The 18,971-nt window shown below is 40.5% G+C and overlaps 1 protein-coding gene across 2 annotated transcripts in view; it reads left to right on the top strand.

The window, feature by feature from the left end:
• Window positions 1-18,971, top strand: part of SRGAP1 (SLIT-ROBO Rho GTPase activating protein 1) — a 260,025-nt gene that overhangs the window by 130,816 nt on the left and 110,238 nt on the right. For both annotated transcript variants that reach the window (XM_036252855.1, XM_036252856.1), the window contains exon 4: window positions 18,633-18,695. In XM_036252855.1, the coding sequence (XP_036108748.1) occupies window positions 18,633-18,695 (63 nt within the window). The remainder of the gene's footprint in view (window positions 1-18,632; window positions 18,696-18,971) is intronic.

Raw genomic sequence — 18,971 nt, 5'->3', positions numbered from 1 at the left:
GACTTCATTGATTTCTTGATTCATTCAACAATAAAAGCTATTCAGTTCCAGACCCTTCATTATGTATGGACAATGTAGGCATGGACAGTGTAGGATTCTGCTTGTACACTCTTAAGTTCTCCTTTGCCATTTTAGGAGAAGGTCAGAAGTTGGAGACTCCTTGTACATGTGGCTTTGTTTCATGATTAGCTCTCACTTCTCTCCCAAAGAACAAGGGTTGATGGGAGGCCTGCTGCCCAGTTTTCCAGCCCTGCCTTCTAAAGTGATGAGATTTTGCTGCCTTCTTTCCATGACTCATCTGAAAGGAGAGTGTTCTGCATCTGGTTTGGTGTCACAGCCAGGAAATGTGCAGTTCATGTGCTGCACACACGAAGTGGTCAGTGTCAGCGGTGAGGCCCAGGAAAGACCACAGCCAGCTTGTAGTAATCACTTTGCTTAAGCACCTGATCACATGATCTCACTGACCACTTTTAAGAATGTACATGGAAGCATGTAGTTTAGAAGGAGCACCATAACATGGTAGCATTTGAAGATGTTAAATGATCTCTGTGTGTATTAAATGATCTCAAAGCCTGTCATTTCCCCATGGATTGTTTTCAGATTATTAATGTTTTTATCCTAACTTGGTTTGCATAAGTATGTGTACAAGTATAACTTTTTGTTTGTTTTAATCCTCCTCTGAGGATATTTTCCCATTGGTTTTTAGATAGAGTGGGAGGGAGGGAAGAAGGAAGAGAGAGAGAGAGAGAGAGAGAGAGAGAGAGAGAGAGAGAGAGAGAGAGAAAGAAGAAAGGAAGGAAGAAGGAGGAAGGAAGGAAGGAAGGAAGGAAGAGGAAGGAAGGAAGGAAGGAAGGAAGGAAGGAGAAGGAAGGAAGGAAGGAAGGAAGGAAGGAAGGAAGGAAGGAAGAAAGAAAGAAAGAAAGAAAGAAAGAAAGAAAGAAAGAAAAGAAAGAAAGAAAGAAAGAAAAGAAAGATGGATGTGAGACACATCGATTGGTTGCCTCCTCCACAACCCCGACCAGGTCTGGAGATCGAACCTGCAACCAAGTTACATGCCCTTGACCAGTAATCGAACCCATGACTCTTTGGTCCATGGGCCGACGCTCTAACCGCTGAGCCAGACCAGCCGGGGCCAAGTATAACTTATTTTGTTTTTTCACCAATAATAATGATATCCGTGTGCTCCCACTTACTGAATTTTAACTGTGCACCGGGCACTGCGCTCCGCATTGTTTTACACTTAGCGTCACATGTTCTCATAGCAGCCTAGTGAGCAGGTATTATAGTTCACGTTTCAGGGGTGAGGAAGCAAAAGCTTAGAGATACACATTGTAGAGCCAGGCTGACTGGTATATGTTCTTGTCTGTGCGTATGTCTTAGATATAACTCAGATAGTTACTGTGACTCTAGGTGTTTTGGGTGGTAAATAGAGATGTTACTCAATGTAGAGGTCAGAATTTCTGAGAACTGGGTCACTATCTGTGGTTCTTGGCCCTATTTACTTCTTATGAAAATTCTGAAGAACAGTGGTTCTGGATAAGGCAGCAAACTCTGTCGTCATCTGAGCTCCAGGCGGGGGTGCAGAGCAGCAGAGGCTGGCCCCAAGCCACTGAGAATTACCCCACTTTGGCATAAACGTTGTAGGTTATCAGACTCAGACTCACAGCAATTAAATTAACCCACTTTGATACTGTTGATGTGTGGCCTAATTTGAAAGGAAGGATGACAGATTACTAGTCAGATTTGGAAATTTGCAGTCACTTTTTATTTTGATCAAAGCCAGTCATATTCCATTTAAATCCCCCAAAATGAAAGAAAACAAAGACATTTCATGGCGGGGGCAGGGGAGAATGGTTATGTTTCCAATTAGATCATTTAAAATAAGTTAATATTCAGACAGATGCTTTAATATAAGTTGGTAAAAGACACCGGTCTGTTACAGGTCTCTAAGGCTCTAACCTGGTTTTGAAGGAAAGAGCCATATGCTTTGAAAACTAATCTATATATGGAAAAAAAGAGCCTATTTCTTTTTAAATATAAAAATATATATTCATTGAAGAAATTTAGAAAACACTAAAAAATATTAAAATGGAAATAAGAATGACCCATATTAACACTGCCTTACTATAAATATTTTGGGCAATCTATTTTCAGTATTTATGTGATAAACATATATGAGTACTATGCAAACACATGTATATGTATCTTACAAAATTGAGATTTCATTGCTTATAGCTTGGGACCAGCCCTTCTCGTGTAAAATATTGTTAGTGTTCCCATGTCTGGAAACAACCTTTTAAAACAGATACTTCATGCCTATAGAATATTTTACTATCTGCGTGGCCATGTTATTTTCCTGTTGTTTGTACATCTACATCTTTCACACAACCGTGACTTTCTTCTTTTTACACTACATCCCTTGAAGTAGAATTATTAGGTCAGAGGGTGGCATTAGAATTTCATGCTTTTGATGAAATTCTTACCTTTTGCCTTTCTGGAGTAGAGATGGTCATGGTGTGATTTACCAATGAGTATCTGTCCCCTGAAAAATCCAGCGACTATTTTATTAGCAGAGAGCTACCACATGTGATTTAGCATGCTGATGCAACGGTAGTAAATAATATAACAGGAGGAACTTTTTCAAAGCATTTTAGTGCAGTGTAGCAGAAGAATTAAATGGTATGCTGTGGCCTCAAGAGACAGCTTAATTATTGATGGGGCCTGGGAAAATAAGTGAGAATAGTTCAAGCTAACATGACTTGCTGGTTCTCTTGAGTTTTATTGACCCTATGGCAGGCTCATTTTTCTAGCAGTAAATCAAAATCACGCTCATTTCTTACACTGATGTTGGTTTCTGAAATATTTTAGAAAACATTTTAAATTTGTATTTATGAATTGCTTATCAGCATGGCTGACACATAGTAAGTGCTTAATAAATGGCAGCTGTTGGTGCTGCTGTTCTTATATTCACATTGTTACCTCTGTTACTTGGTGACAACAGGGCATGTGTAATTGACCTGGGTGTAAATTTAGCTGGTGGGTGACTAGATATGAACATGCACTGTCAGTTCAGAAGCTGCGGTAAAGACTTTTAACGGGGACACTAAGCAGATGATATGTGTGTGTCGCCTTGGAAGGGGATATAATTTTTTAAAACCTGATGTCAGCCGAGTTGGACATTGTGTCATGCAGCCTGATGTGGTAGTACCGACACCCATGTTAGTAGTTGAACCCATAAATACATTGAGAACTGTTGTCAAAAAGCACTTGAAACTTATTTATGGTTAAAAAAATAAATTCTGAGAGTGTATGGACCGAAATTATTTTAAAAGCGTATCTCCAAGTTACTTTAGTTTTCTTCTGTTTACTTATTTGCAATTTCTGAACATAAGGTATAAGACACACAAGAAAACAATTATTTATTGTAAACTGAAAACTTGAAGAAACAGCACGGAATACGCTGGTCTGTGTTTACTGTGACAAAGGGGGGAAACTCTACCCAGTAATGAATTTGCCCCAAATGCTGTTTATTAATGGAGAATTAGCCTGTTCTCCAGGTATACTTGAAAAAGATGCTTTGTGTTTGGATGGTAAAAATGAAAAAAAAACAACAACATGGAATCGGGGACCTGCTGAGCAAGGTGGCAGCTTGCACCTGGGCTTCAACCACCTTACCCCCCAAGTTGCCTTTCCAATGACTCTTCAGATATATAACTAGGAAAAACTGGAACAATCCTTGTAACTTCAGCAGATCCCAATGCTCCTTTGCTCACTCAATTGGTTCCCAAACTGCTCTAAGTAAAAGTCTGTACCCCCGTCTCCTTTGTCTTGAGTGTCCTCTGTAGCCCTTACCCTTTCTGACATACAAGGGACCTTGTATTGTGCACTGAAACACTGTCTGGCACATAGTAGATACTCAGTAAATATTTATTGAATGAATAAATAATGAATACGTACATCTACATTAGAAACCAGAGATGAGTATGACCCACATGACAGAACGTTCAAGGCATTTTAGCAAGATCCAGTGTAGATAGGGCTGGATTTAAGCCAAACTACCCCATGCAGTCTACTTCCCGAGAGAGAGAAATCAGAAAAGGGATGTCCCAGGAAACCCACAAGTACTTGGAAAATGACAGACCCCACAAGTACTCAGGAAATGACAGACAGGGTGAAGATTACAGGAGCAGTTCCATAAAGTTCTTTTTAACTCCTGGGCTCTCCCCTGAACTTTACCGGTGTGGATCTGCTCGTTAGCAGTATACCGACCGATGACTGTAAGAACTGGACTAAGGGATAGAGCATTGCGCGGGTTCCAGACTGGCCGCTGGATGGTACATATGCAAGACAGACCCAAATAGTGCTATGACTGTCAGAAACAGAACTGGCACTGAAACCGCAGCCTTCGATGGAAGCCTGGCCAGAACTTGCATCCCGAATCCAACCAGGTTGATTTCCTGATGAAAACAGAAATGTCAACATTCTACATATGGTTTAAACAAGACCCAGATTCGCATAACATAAAACTCAAAATATCCGAATACAATCCAAGATTACTCAGTATACAAAGAAATAGGAAAACCTCAATTCACATGGGAAAAGACAATCAACAGACACCAATTCTGAATGACACAAACGTTGGAATTATCGGACAAGACTTTTAGAGCAACCGTGATAAAAATGTTCCAAGAAGTAAAGGCAAGCACTCTTGCAAAGAATGGGAAGGTTGAAAGTCTCAGCAAAGAACTAGAAGATATAAATGAATGGAAATTTTAGAACTAAAAAATACAGTAATCAAAATAAAAAACAAAAACAAAAAACCTCCCTAAAAGGGTTCAATAGCAGAATGGACATAACAGAAAGCTCTGATTAGTTTCTGTTAATCTTAAAGATAGATAAGTAGAAATTAACCAATCTGAACAACAGAGAGAAAAAAGATTGAAAAAATAATAGTTAGTCCCTCGGTGATTTTTGGGACAACACCAGAGGTCTGACATTTGTGTCAGCAGAGTCCCTGAAGGAGAGGGAGAAGAGAAAGTGTGTGCAGAAAAGAAATATTTGAAAAATAATTGCAAGAAAACTTCCCAATTGGCAAATGAGATAAACCTACATATTCAGGAAGGTCAGCAAAACTCAAACTAGATAAATCCAAAAACGTCCATACTGAGATACATTATAATCCCACTGAAAAATTAAAGATAAAGAAAAAATATTGAGCCCTGGCCAATTTGGCTCAGCGGTTAAAGCATCAGCGTGGACGGCAGAGTCCCGGTTTCCATTCCCCCTAAGGGCACGTACCTCGGTTGCAGTTTGTTCCCGGCCCCAGTTGGGGTCGTGTGGGTGGCAACTGGTCAATGTGTCCCTCTCACATCGATGTTTCTCTCTCTCTCTTCCTCCCTCTCTCCCTCCCACTCTATCTGAAGATAAATGCAAAAATGTTCTCGGGTGAGGATAAAAAATAAAAAATATTGAAAGCAGCCCAAGGAAAATTGATACATTAATTATGGGAGAACAATAATTGGATGAATGTGGGTTTCTCTATCCACTAAATGCCAGTTGCACCTTACAGATGGAGCCACTCAAAACTGTCTTTAGCTATTAACAAATATCCCTGGGGGTATGGGGAGAACTGTCCCTAATTGAGAACTATTGATTCAAATTGAGTCCTCTATTCTCCCAAACAGATTCTTTAAAAGAAATAGTCCAATTTGATTTTTTTTTCAGTCACATGGTTTACAACTCTAGAGTGAATTACCAAACATGGAGTAGGTCAAAAGGCCAGGCCCTCACTTGCCATAAAGAGGAGTAAAAACATATCATTCGATACCAGGTTTATTTAGGTTCATTTATAAAAGATCAGGGCTTAATAAAGTTCGTTTTCAAAGAGCCATAGACACTGAATCCTTACCCACTCTCCTCATCCAAGAAGAAAATTATAGTCTTAAGAAAAGAACTGATGAGGAGAGAACATTTCTACCATATGTCTAGGTGTCTGCACTTGAGATCAATGTTTAAAGCAACCTGAGAAAAGTATTCAGATTGTTAGCCAAGGTTCCTTACCGGCTGAAGACTATGTTTAATTCCACATGGTAGGAGTCTAAAAGATTTTCAGCGGCTGCAGTCAATGCAGTATTAAGGGATACTGCACAGATAACAAATATTTGAATTAAGGAACACATGCAATACCTTTAATTATAACAACCCAAAAATAGGCAGTTGTAACGAAATACTGAATACAGCTGTCAGTTTGATTTCAGTACCTTTGTAATCTCAAAGAAAAAAGTATTTTCTTGTTATCTGATAAGTAGTTAAACAGAAATAAAGATATTTTACCAACTAAATACTTTGTCAGATCAACATAGAAACTTATAAAAATAAAAAAATTTTACATGGAATATATGAACTATTTAGATTGAGAAAAACCAGTAATGTTCAATAATTGATAGTAAATAAATACATGCACCATTTCAGTTGAACAGAGAATCATAATTGGCTAATACACTGGCTTGAATAAACATGCCCATAAAAATTTTATCTCTTTAGCTCTAAAGATGGAGATTGCAAGAGTGACTAAAATAATTATCTTTTATTATTTAGCAACCTCTTATAATTCCATTGAAGAGTCATGACAAATCCACTGTAACTTCTTTTTCTTCCCTTTTCATTTTTTTCCTGAACCTTACTGAGATTAGCTTTCTTTTCCAAAACAGAGTAAACTTTGTATTTCATTATTCATTCAACAAACCTTTATTGACTATTATTATGTTACGGGCACATGCAATGATGAGTAAGACACAAATCATTAATTGGTACCCAAAGGAGCTTATAATTAAGTTAGTGATTAAAAGAAAAGAATTGCAGAGGTAGAACGGCATTATAAATTGGTCATTGCTCTTACAGAGAAAGGACCTAAGAGCACAAGAGCGCTGAGGCTTGAGGAAGGTGCACAGTCTAGGAAAATGGAGAAAGGCTTCACAGAGAGAGTGGCATTTGATTCAAGTCTTAAAACTTGGTGAGATTTGCAGAGGAATTAGGGGAAGTGCATTCTTCTAGACAGAGAGAACGGCAAAGAAAAGGGCTTGGCACCCTGGCTTGTTGCTCAGTGGTTAGAGCATCAGCCTGAGGACTGAAGGGTGTCTGGTTCGATTCCCGGTCAAGGGCATGTACCTGGGTTACAGGTTGGATCCCTGGCCAAGTTAGGGGTCGTTCGGGAGGCAACCAGTCAGTGTGTCTCTCTCACATCAATGTTTCTCTCTTTCTCGTTCTCTCTCTCTCTCTCTCTCTCTCTCTGTCTCTCTCTCTCCCTCCCTCCCTCCCTCCCTTCCACACTATCTAAAAATCAATGGGAAAAAATGTACTCGGGTGAGGATTAACAACAACAACAAAGAAGAATAAAAGGAAAGGACTGGAGTTCTGAAATGATGAGTGTAGGTGGGGCTCTTGGTGGCCCTACTCAGTTTGTAGCAGCAGTGAGTTGTCAAGATCCACTGGGAAACCTATTTTGCCTGGACCGAAAGCTCACGCAGTTACACAGCTGGTTGGGGTTAGGAGCGCCGCCTGTAGCACGGAGAAACATACATAGTGAAATAACAGCTCTCTGAGATCCAGAAAGGCTGGATCTAGGTTGGGGAGGTGGAGCAAGAATTTTGATTCTCAGTATGAGGAATTAATATCTTATCTAATCAACGAAGCAAGCCAAGAGAGACGTTTAAAGCAGGGATATATCATCATGAGCCTTGTTTTTCTAAAGCATTATGAAGAGTACATTGGAAAGGGAAGAAGCTGGTTTTGGGGGACCTAGTGAGGAAGATGTTGCATTATAATCTGAGTGGTTATGTTTACTCTATTGTGAATTATAGGTGAGAGCACAGTTCTGTAGTTGTAATGATACCATCTTCAAAAGTTGTCATCCTTGTAGTGAAGAATGAATGGGATATTTGCTGCTCTTTTTTTTTTTTTTTTTTTTTTTTATCCTCACCCGAGGATATTTTTCCATTTTTTTTGTACAGATAGAGTGGAAGGGAGAGAGAGAGAGAGAGAAACATCGATGTGAAAGGGACACATCGAGTGGCTGCCACCCGCACAACCAACCAGGGCCGGGGACAAACTGCAACCGAAGTACGTGCCCTTAGTGGGAACCGAACCCGGGTCTCTCCGGACCGCAGGCCGATGCTCTAACCGCTGAGCCAAACTGGCCAGGGCTTTGCTGCTCTTTTATAAAAGGTCTTTGGCAGTTGAAAACCAGAACATTGCTATTCAGTCCATCCTCATCAGATTTTCTTAAGGCTTCTACTCCTTTAGCTGGTGGCTCTTTTGCTTATTGGAAAAAGAAGAATGTGACAATGATTCCAAGATCCCCAGGTTTACAGTAACTGCGCAGGCGGGTTTGGATGCCTCCACAGAACAGGGAGATTGCAAGTGACTGCAAGTCAGTGGCAGGTGTGTCCTGCCTCCCGATCCTCCCAAGGTATTAGCCTCCACCCCCTGAAGTAGGAAGAAAGTGCCCTTTTAATACCACGAGCTACAAGACAATGAACAATGATCTGGGAAGCAAAGAGAATTCTCTCTCGTTTCTTTAAACTGTCATACAAGGAAAAGTTGAAGTTTCCGGGAATATTTAGGACAGAGAAAGTAAGCCTTAACTAGGACACAGTAGCTGTCTCAAATATTTGAAGTCCTGTATATAGAAGATGGTTTAGATTAAGTAGCTCTGTAAGTCTACTAGAGTTCAGACCAGTTAGGAATACCCTCGGAAGACCTACCATGTACTACAGTCTGAGGCCAGTCAGGGCCAGCTGAATTAGAGTTCTGCTTGGCAGCTTGGCAGCGTTCTCTGGAATGGACTGTCCTTGGTATAGTACCTCAAACACAATGAAGTATTCTATAAGTTAAGTCTTGAATTGTGTCGAAGTGACTATCTGAGACATACTGATGCGAAAGTTGCTATGAATAGACGATTGCATCCGTATTTAGGAAAATGAAGGGTGACTTCATGTGATGAAACAGGGGTAGGACTTACCCCGTGGGACTTTCTTTTTCTACTCCTTAGGCTGCCTTTACTTAATCCGTTGTTAATTCCATTGACCAGTTAACCAGTTCTGAGATGGTACTATTAGTATTAGGCTAAATATAGATCTTTAAAGGAAGTTTCTGATTTAGGTTAAATTCTTTGCCATTGATTGTTAACTTTTGGATTTGATTCACTAGTTATATAGAGAGATTTTGCTTGGTTTTAATTGAATAAGCATAAATCAGACCGTATTAAAATTGTTTTGTTTACCTCTCACTAGACTATAAGGCCACTTTTCTTTTTTTTTTTTTATCCTCACCCGAGGATATTTTTCCATTTTTTTTGTACAGATAGAGTGGAAGGGAGAGAGAGAGAGAGAGAAACATCGATGTGAAAGGGACACATCGAGTGGCTGCCACCCGCACAACCAACCAGGGCCGGGGACAAACTGCAACCGAAGTACGTGCCCTTAGTGGGAACCGAACCCGGGTCTCTCCGGACCGCAGGCCGATGCTCTAACCGCTGAGCCAAACTGGCCAGGGCTTTGCTGCTCTTTTATAAAAGGTCTTTGGCAGTTGAAAACCAGAACATTGCTATTCAGTCCATCCTCATCAGATTTTCTTAAGGCTTCTACTCCTTTAGCTGGTGGCTCTTTTGCTTATTGGAAAAAGAAGAATGTGACAATGATTCCAAGATCCCCAGGTTTACAGTAACTGCGCAGGCGGGTTTGGATGCCTCCACAGAACAGGGAGATTGCAAGTGACTGCAAGTCAGTGGCAGGTGTGTCCTGCCTCCCGATCCTCCCAAGGTATTAGCCTCCACCCCCTGAAGTAGGAAGAAAGTGCCCTTTTAATACCACGAGCTACAAGACAATGAACAATGATCTGGGAAGCAAAGAGAATTCTCTCTCGTTTCTTTAAACTGTCATACAAGGAAAAGTTGAAGTTTCCGGGAATATTTAGGACAGAGAAAGTAAGCCTTAACTAGGACACAGTAGCTGTCTCAAATATTTGAAGTCCTGTATATAGAAGATGGTTTAGATTAAGTAGCTCTGTAAGTCTACTAGAGTTCAGACCAGTTAGGAATACCCTCGGAAGACCTACCATGTACTACAGTCTGAGGCCAGTCAGGGCCAGCTGAATTAGAGTTCTGCTTGGCAGCTTGGCAGCGTTCTCTGGAATGGACTGTCCTTGGTATAGTACCTCAAACACAATGAAGTATTCTATAAGTTAAGTCTTGAATTGTGTCGAAGTGACTATCTGAGACATACTGATGCGAAAGTTGCTATGAATAGACGATTGCATCCGTATTTAGGAAAATGAAGGGTGACTTCATGTGATGAAACAGGGGTAGGACTTACCCCGTGGGACTTTCTTTTTCTACTCCTTAGGCTGCCTTTACTTAATCCGTTGTTAATTCCATTGACCAGTTAACCAGTTCTGAGATGGTACTATTAGTATTAGGCTAAATATAGATCTTTAAAGGAAGTTTCTGATTTAGGTTAAATTCTTTGCCATTGATTGTTAACTTTTGGATTTGATTCACTAGTTATATAGAGAGATTTTGCTTGGTTTTAATTGAATAAGCATAAATCAGACCGTATTAAAATTGTTTTGTTTACCTCTCACTAGACTATAAGGCCACTTTTCTTTTTTTTTTTTTTATCCTCACCCGAGGATATTTTTCCATTTTTTGTACAGATAGAGTGGGAGGGAGAGTGAGGAAGGGAGAGAGAGAGAGAAACATCGACGTGAAGGGACACATCGAGTGGCTGCCACCCGCATGACCAACCAGGGCCGGGGACAAACTGCAACCGAAGTATGTGCCCTTAGCGGGAACCGAACCCGGGTCTCTCCAGACCGCAGGCTGACGCTCTAACTGCTGAGCCAAACTGGCCAGGGCTAAAAGGCCACTTTTCTATCTTTGGCACCTGGAAGGCACTCATAAAAACCGGTAGAATGAATGAAGGCATGCATGAGTGAGTACATGAATGAATGAATGAACTTTTATCAGTATCTTAAAGAATCTCAGCTTGTTGTTTACTAATTCAGTGGGTGACTTTTAAATGAGCAAATCTCTGACTTACTGACTTGTTTTTGTAAATAGTGCCTGGATTTTTCTTACCACGGTGCAATGAAGACTAAAGCCGTGGGTCCCTGCACAATGGGGTCTAGTTTGCTTCACCACAGACCGTGCGCATAGCCCCAGCCAGCCATGCCATAGATGTGAGCTCCTGGTCGCCCTGGGCAGCAGTGCAGCTTGGGATCTCAGCACAAGAGAGAGCTAGCTGGCTTCAGTGATAAGAGGCTAAACTCAGATTCATCTATTAAAGCAGCAATTCTCAACCATTCTCATCTCATGGCACATAAACTAAGTACTAAAATTCTGCAGCCCGCCAAAAATATATGTGTTTTGCCCATCTGACAAAAAAATAGGTATAATTGTGATTCTTTCACACCGGATGGCCACTGTTGTGTTGGCTGTTGTCATTTTTTTATTTGACAATCTAAGGGAAAACAGTTCAGTGCCCCTGACTAAATAGTCAGGTATGGCATGTTTTAAAAATTCTTGCCACACACAGGTTGAAAATCACTGTGTGAAAGAGAACGTATTATGGTAACATTAAGAAACTGTCACTAAAGCTGAGTTCTCAAATTCTTGTAAAGTTTAGCCTATTTAGTCTGGAAATATATGTCTGATGTGTTTAATTATATTACGGTCTGAACCAGAGTTTCATAACACATTCTGATTTTAATTGAGTAAGGTGTTTACCTTAGCCACTGCATGGTTGTGCCTGATTATTCATTTTGTGATACTGAAAAGGCATTTTCTAATTTATTGCCATTTTAATTAGAGAAATAACCCTAGCAAGAAAAATTGTGTTTCTTAAAAAGTTAAGGAAATGCAAGCTGAAAAATGGAAATGGTCATGTCATCCACGTTAGTCCTGATAGGATTTTAAATTTCAATCTTGAGTTGCTTAACCCGGCTGCTCAAGGACTGTTTATCCCCGGGAGGTGATGAGTGACTGTACCTTTCGAATTGTCTGCCCAAGGGCGGAACACAGCAGCGGCAGACCCTTCCCACCCGGACGCCATGCCACATTTCCTAGCAATTTAGTAAACATTCTCGGCGATGCCCCAGATATTTCCTTTAAGATTTAGTTTGGTCTTGTTTCAAAAATGAGTTCTGGTTCCCTTGTGTCTATGATTCTTTATTATTTTTTTCACATTTTCTACTGACATGGGGTTTTGTCTGAAAGGATATTATTATGTTTCTTCTTGGGAATGAAGTATATCATGAGGCTAATTCCATGTGCTGATATTTAATTGTCTCTTCTAATAAGTACAAAGCCGTACCCCTTGACAAACAGAAGGGAAGTGTGCAGAAACTCTATAAATATTATCCAGAAGCTTGGCTCAGGCCATGAAGCCCAACCCAGCTTTCTCCATAGGCGTGTCGGAGGATGCTGCGGACTCTGTCGTCAGAGTTTACATGAATTAAGGGAATCTGTTATTATAAAGACACATGAACACGGGCTTTGGACTTAAAAGCACACACACACTGGGTAAGTATAGCCTGACCCCTTTAATGAGATTTACATCCAAAACTCATCAAGCAGCATGAGATACTAAAATTGTTTGAAACCTTCTCATTAAATATTTCATCTGGTTTTCCTTTTTGTCTCGTCCTCCCACTGTGACTCAGCATAAGGTCAGGATTCCTAGACTGGTCATCACAATAGATTTACTTGTAAAAATACCTCTGTCAGAGGCCAGGCGCCCTCTGAATTGGTCATTTAATCCAACCATATAGATCACTTCATTGACTGCTCAGTGTACTCGCATGTGGTTGTATTATTATGCTCTGGGTTCTGCGTTTCTTTCTCTCCTTTCTGGGAGGTTCCAGGGAGCAAGCATGCAGGCTCCCAGGAACAGAGATCCTGGCCCAGGCTCTGGAGAGTAAACTGTTTGAACACGTCTGGCTTCTCGGTGCAGTTGTGAAGTCCAGAGGGCAAAAGCCACACCTTGCTCAGCTCTGGGTCCCATTCATTCAACAGACACATATGGAGCACCTAGCATGGGAGGCACCGGAGCAGGCCCTGGGAATGCAAAGGTGATCAGGATGCACTCCCTGCTCTCAGAGAAACTGCTCACGAGGAAGGAAATCCCTCAGTGCGCCAGGTTTTGTGCTAAGTGTTTAATAAGGACCAGTCCGATGAACCTGTGCCATGGAGACCGTGGGCATCTTCATTTTGCCACTGAAATAACTGGGGTCTCGCAAAATGATTTAACTGATACACAGACTGTAGCAAGATAGTTTGAAAACAGGCGGTTCAATTTTAAAGTCTAAGCTCTTAACCACTAAATTATATAGCCTAGGAGTGGTGATAAGTGGATAAATATATTATAAAATCATAGAGAAGGGAAGGTATATATTTTTTTCTTTTATTTGGGGCTCAAGGCAGAGTTACAAGAGAGTTTTCACAGAGTAACATGTAGAAGTGTACCAGGCAAGAGAAGGAAGGAGAGTCCAGGCAGGGGGACGGCTTGGGAAAAGCACGGAGAACTCCGAGTTAGCCGTTTATGACCAGGCTGAAGGATGTGGTTTGAGATTTGTGTGATGTAAGGCTGAGTAGTTAGACAAGGGAAATTATGGGTGATTAAAAAATATTTAACTCCAGTCTAAAAAAATGCAACAAGTGTTTGATGGGTTTTATTCAGAGGAAGGACACAATTAGATCTTTATTTATTTTTTAAATTCTAATGACATACAGGAAAATGATCAGCCAGAATAGAAAGGATTGGTGACTTCTTCAAGGAGAAGAAGCAAGCCGTGGATGAACCCCCAGTGACTTCAGTGACACTGTTGTCTTGAAAGCAATATAAAGTTATTGTAACCCTTTCAAAACCTTGTAATATGTATTAAGGGTCTTCAAAGGGGCAATATTTTTATCCTAGTAATTTTATCTCTGGGAATTTATATTAAGGAAACAATACAAAATGTAAGAAAAGCCTTTAGACTAGCATTTGTGATAATAGTTCAGAATGTTAAAGCATATTGCTGAAATTGAATAACTAAGTAAATAATCGAAGGACTAGTGGGGATACTGGAAACCTAAGAAAGGGTGGTTAATATACATTCACTGGGTAGTTATTGTGAATCCAGTTACAATGATGGTTCTTAAAATTATATAAATATATGGAAAACTTTATGGAAACTGAACAAAAAAAGAGTAGAAAAGATATTTATTACAACTCATACTTATGTTTACATAACAAACTTGAAAGAAATACATCAAACTATAATGGTGGTGGTTTTGTCCTTCTGTTTTCTATTTTTCAATATCCTTCAATATAATTAATTCATTTTTATAATAGAAAAAGGTAAAAACTTTGGACTATTCATTTTTCACTTATGGTTGAAGTATCCAATATATCAAAGTGACAATAAATAGTAAACATTTAGAAATAGGCTTGGTATTCAACTCTGGGGTTACACATTGGAGACACTCAATAAATGTCAACTGAATGGAAGTTCTAACCATTTTCCTTCCATTTAGTTCAGAATCCCAGAATCCTACTGAAATGCATTAGAAGTTTTACCATCATTTGAACAAGGCTTATATTAGTGGGGGATGGGAACCTCTTCCCTTTTTCAGCTCCATACCTGAAGCCATTGAAGGGAATCTCCTTTCATGCAAAAGTAAATTTAACCAGCCAATCTCAAGTAACATAGAAAATACTTTATTTCAAACATATATCATTTCATAAAGTTACTTTTTTATGTTGTACAAAGAGAACATTGATTGCTTCCCTTAATGCCAGTATCATTTTTCTTACTTAGCAGCTCTTGTTCAAGGGTCAAATTTTAATGCTCTCACTGTTTTCAAATTTTAATGAAATAGAATCCAGAGGCATATTTAACCTATTGAATTTTGATGGAGTTTTGATAACCCAGATATTTTCTAATGAGAGGGCTCCAGTCCATTAGCATAGTATGCCAGAATACTAGCTGTGTGCCTCAGCAGGCGTGTTTTGGTTTAAGATTGCTTCTTTGGGGAGTGTAGAGTAGTATTGAGATGAAAAGGGTTGTTTTTTTTACTGTTCCTATAATAAATTGGAAACATGCTTAAAGTCGGGGCGGGAGGGCAACATGAGATGATCTTTCATTGTTTCTGTGCCATGAGGACAGGGCCCGTGACCCCAGCACTCAGCAACTTAAGAGTCTCTTTCAGGATTTGTACAGATTTTACATGCTGGCTTGAGGAATCTAAAACGTAAGAGTGACAAGAAATAGTACATAAATTTAAAGTGACCATCAGAAATAGGCTTGATGTTTAGCTCTGGGTTTATCCATTTTGTAGTGGATTTTTGAATTAATTCATCTAGAACCACTCATCGTAGGACCCCCACAAAAATGGAACACAGAAAGATAAATTTAGTGTACGATATGGCAAGGAGGCAGGGATGTAAGACATGCCCAAGGGCTGGAGCTCGATGCTCGGTGCCCTTCCAAACCAGGAGTCACTTGGAGGGGGATCCAACGGCCCGAGCAATACGAGGACCTTCAAAAATCAAATCAACCCGTAGCTGCCAAGCACTTCCTACGGGGAGTCAATGGAATTGAGTGTCCATAGATACCAAGAGAAGGAAAAGTACGACATGGCCTTTTCACTCAAGGGAGTTGCTATTATAAACAGTGTCTGGGGGAAAATAAATAAATAATTATAACATGCGTGGGATGTTTGCTGTGTGTTAGGGACCACTCAGCACTGTGTGCGTGTCCTCTGATTAATGCTCTCATTGACCGTCTGAGGTAGATAGGTACAAAGTCTGGGCTCATTTTCTGGGTCAGGAAACGGAGGCTCAAGGGCATCCAAACTCTTTGCGACTTCAGGGCCAGCCATTCTGACTCCAGAGTCCTTTTAAGCATTGTGCTATATTGCCTCCCAGACAAACTTTTTATATTTCAGTACCTCTGGGGAAAGGTGAAAGAAAAATATAAGAGTATGCTTGGCAGGGCACAGTTCGTCTGGGACAGCTTTCTCCTACCTCATTACCTGAACTCGTGTAAAATCTGAAATATACAGGGAATCTTCTTGCCTGTTCTAAGATATTTGACCTAGGATAGTTTGGAGTGTCCTTATTACCCAAAGCTGTCTTTAATCTGATCCTAAATATTCTTGGCTTGGGGCTAATTGGACCCAATGGATGTTTTTTTGTTTTTATTCCAAAGTCTTAGCCAAGAAATACTCTCTTTTTGGACTTGCTACCTGAAATATGGTCAGCTGAGCAGAGTTCCTTGCTGGTCTTTGATTCCGTTAGAGAGTTCTGAATTGGTGGCCCGGATCCTTGAATGAAATCTGATACTAAAATCACACCAAGTTGATGCCTTGGCTGGTTTGGCTCAGCAGTTAGAGCGTCGGCCTGTGGACCAGAGAGTCCTGGGTTCGGTTCCTGCTAAGGGCACGTACCTCAGCTGCAGTTTGTCCCCGGCCCTGGTTGGGGTCGTGCGGGTGGCAACCACTCGATGTGTCTCTCTCACATCGATGTTTCTCTCCCTCTCTTCCTCTCTCTCTCCCTCCCGCTCTATCTGAAGATAAATGCAAAAATGTCCTTGGGTGAGGATTAAAAAAAATAAAATAAAATCACACCAAGTTGAAGTCATAGGAGATTGTAGTGTAATATATATGGTCAGAATAACCAAGATTTAGGGAGAATAAAATAAGTTGCGGTTGGCTTTATTTGCTCACTTGTGACTTTCCCTTTCACTCCGAAGTGATTCCTAACCCACCTCTTCACATATCAGGGACACAGCCAGCATAAATCCTCGGACTCCAATGCAGAGGTTTTAGAAGCTGTAGGAGCTTGAGAAACAGCAGCTCTCCTGATCACATAGGAATTTGAGTTTCTCAGAATTCAGGTACTGCTCTGATATCATCTTCCCACACTGTTTTATCCCAGGAATTTTCGCTTCATCACATTTGGCCTTTTTTGAGGGAGGCCTGACCCAGTGACCTTGTGCTCACAGCTGGACTGTGTTTCATCGCAGCCCTAATGTTTTCTCAGGAGAGGTCTGTGGGCCTTTTCGTTCTGCCCTCTCATCGGGGGCCAGCTTTCAGCAAATATAGTAACTACTTCAGCTATTGCACAAACGCAGTATTTCAGCTTGTTTACAGATTCACTTAGCAAGTGTTTATTGGACGCTTCCTACGTGCCCAAGCATGCCCTGGACTGGGGTGAGCGTGAATGCCTCCTAAATTCCGCCCCCTGCATGCCTCTCTTGCCTCGTCCCAGTGCTGGTCTTGTGCCTGAGCATAGTGTGGGACACCAGGGTCACAGAGCTGATAAAGATATGGCCCTTACCCCTCGTACTGACGGTCCAGTGGCCGGCACGTAAATGAACCAGTGGATGTTGTTGTTGTCTCAAACTGCAAATTAAATCATTCTACACATTTTTTCCCATTCTCTGTAGCTGATATACATAATGAACGCAAAACAGAAAAGAATTTTGGACATATGATTTTCTTTAAAATTGCTTACAGGTTTGGCTGAAAAAAGTATTTAGATATTCCTCCACCAAACTCTCAGAATTAACCTAGGGAAGACTGAAATCCTGTTATTTACCAGCTGAGTAGAAGAGTAAAACGCTTTTGTCTTAATGAAAATTTTTTTAAACAATGTTTTTTTTTTATTGATTTTAGAGAGAGAGGAAGGGAAAGAGGGAGAGAGAGAGAAACATTGATGAGAGAGAACATCAATTGGCTGCCTCCCACTGGCGATCTGGCCCACAACCTGGGCATGTGCCCTGACCAGGAATCAAACTGTCAACCTCTTGGTGCATGGGTCGACGCTCAACCACTGAGTCACACTGGCTGGGCTTAATGAAAATAATTGTAATAAACACACAGTGAAAATATGTGGGCCTTACCGTCTCATTGCTTAACATTGTAATCGGTCAAATAGTTATTTTGAAAAGGGAGAGTTAATTTCCCTTTTGGTTCCTAACTTAACTCTTTGGGAATCACACTGCAAAGACTCCTTTGTGATGATACTGAGATGGGAGACAGGATGCAGGACTTCAGTTCTGCAGCTCAACTTCTGAGCAAGCATGATGCTTCACTCGGCTTACCCTTTCTCTCACTCTGATAAAGTCTGGCTTGGACGTTGGAAGAGCCATTCAGACTGTTTAATCCCTTGTTTGCCTCTGTCCAGCCTGTGGTGACCTTCGGTGTATACAGTTGGCCCTCGTTTATTGCGGTTAATCAGTTCCAGACTCTACTGTGATAAATTAATTCCTGCGAAGTAGGATTTTTTATTTATACACAGTCGTCCCTCACCACTTCACGCTTCGACTTTCTCCGCTTCTTTTGAAAAAACCATGATAGCTTGAAGCTGCGAAAGTCCAAGCGCGAAGTGGCAAGTGACGGCTGTGTATCTAATACTTAGAAGAAAGGGCCATTTAGTGTTCCTTTTATTAGGCACACTGGCCTTCTGGTGTGTTATATATATACTACGTTCTTCTATTTTTAGTCAGTGGATTTTTAAGATGTAAATCATTTAGAAACAAGTTTCTATTACATTTTAAAATATTCTTTCTTAATTTCTTCTTCATTACAGAGCAAAGAGATTGCATTCCAACTTCATGAGGATTTAATGAAGGTTCTTAATGAGCTATATACGGTAAGCACATAATCTTTCTTCTTTTGCAAGAATCTTTGGTTTAGAATTATGGTTTGCAGAAATACTGCTTTTATTAGCACTCATTCCAAGCTAGGGTGTTGATGGATGCTTGTCGGGTTGAAATAATGAACCAAGTGGGTAGATGTACACTGCTGGATTCTTCTGCCACTCCCTCCCAATTTGAGGAGACTGCATTCAAGTGAATATGTATATGCAGTTATCACACTTTAAGAAACTAGATTATTGGTGTTCCAATATGACATGGTTTTTTTAAGT

Source organism: Molossus molossus, unplaced genomic scaffold (assembly GCF_014108415.1).
Source record: "Molossus molossus isolate mMolMol1 unplaced genomic scaffold, mMolMol1.p scaffold_m16_p_10, whole genome shotgun sequence".
NCBI lineage: Eukaryota > Metazoa > Chordata > Mammalia > Chiroptera > Molossidae > Molossus > Molossus molossus.
This window is presented reverse-complemented; position numbering and strand designations above follow the sequence as displayed.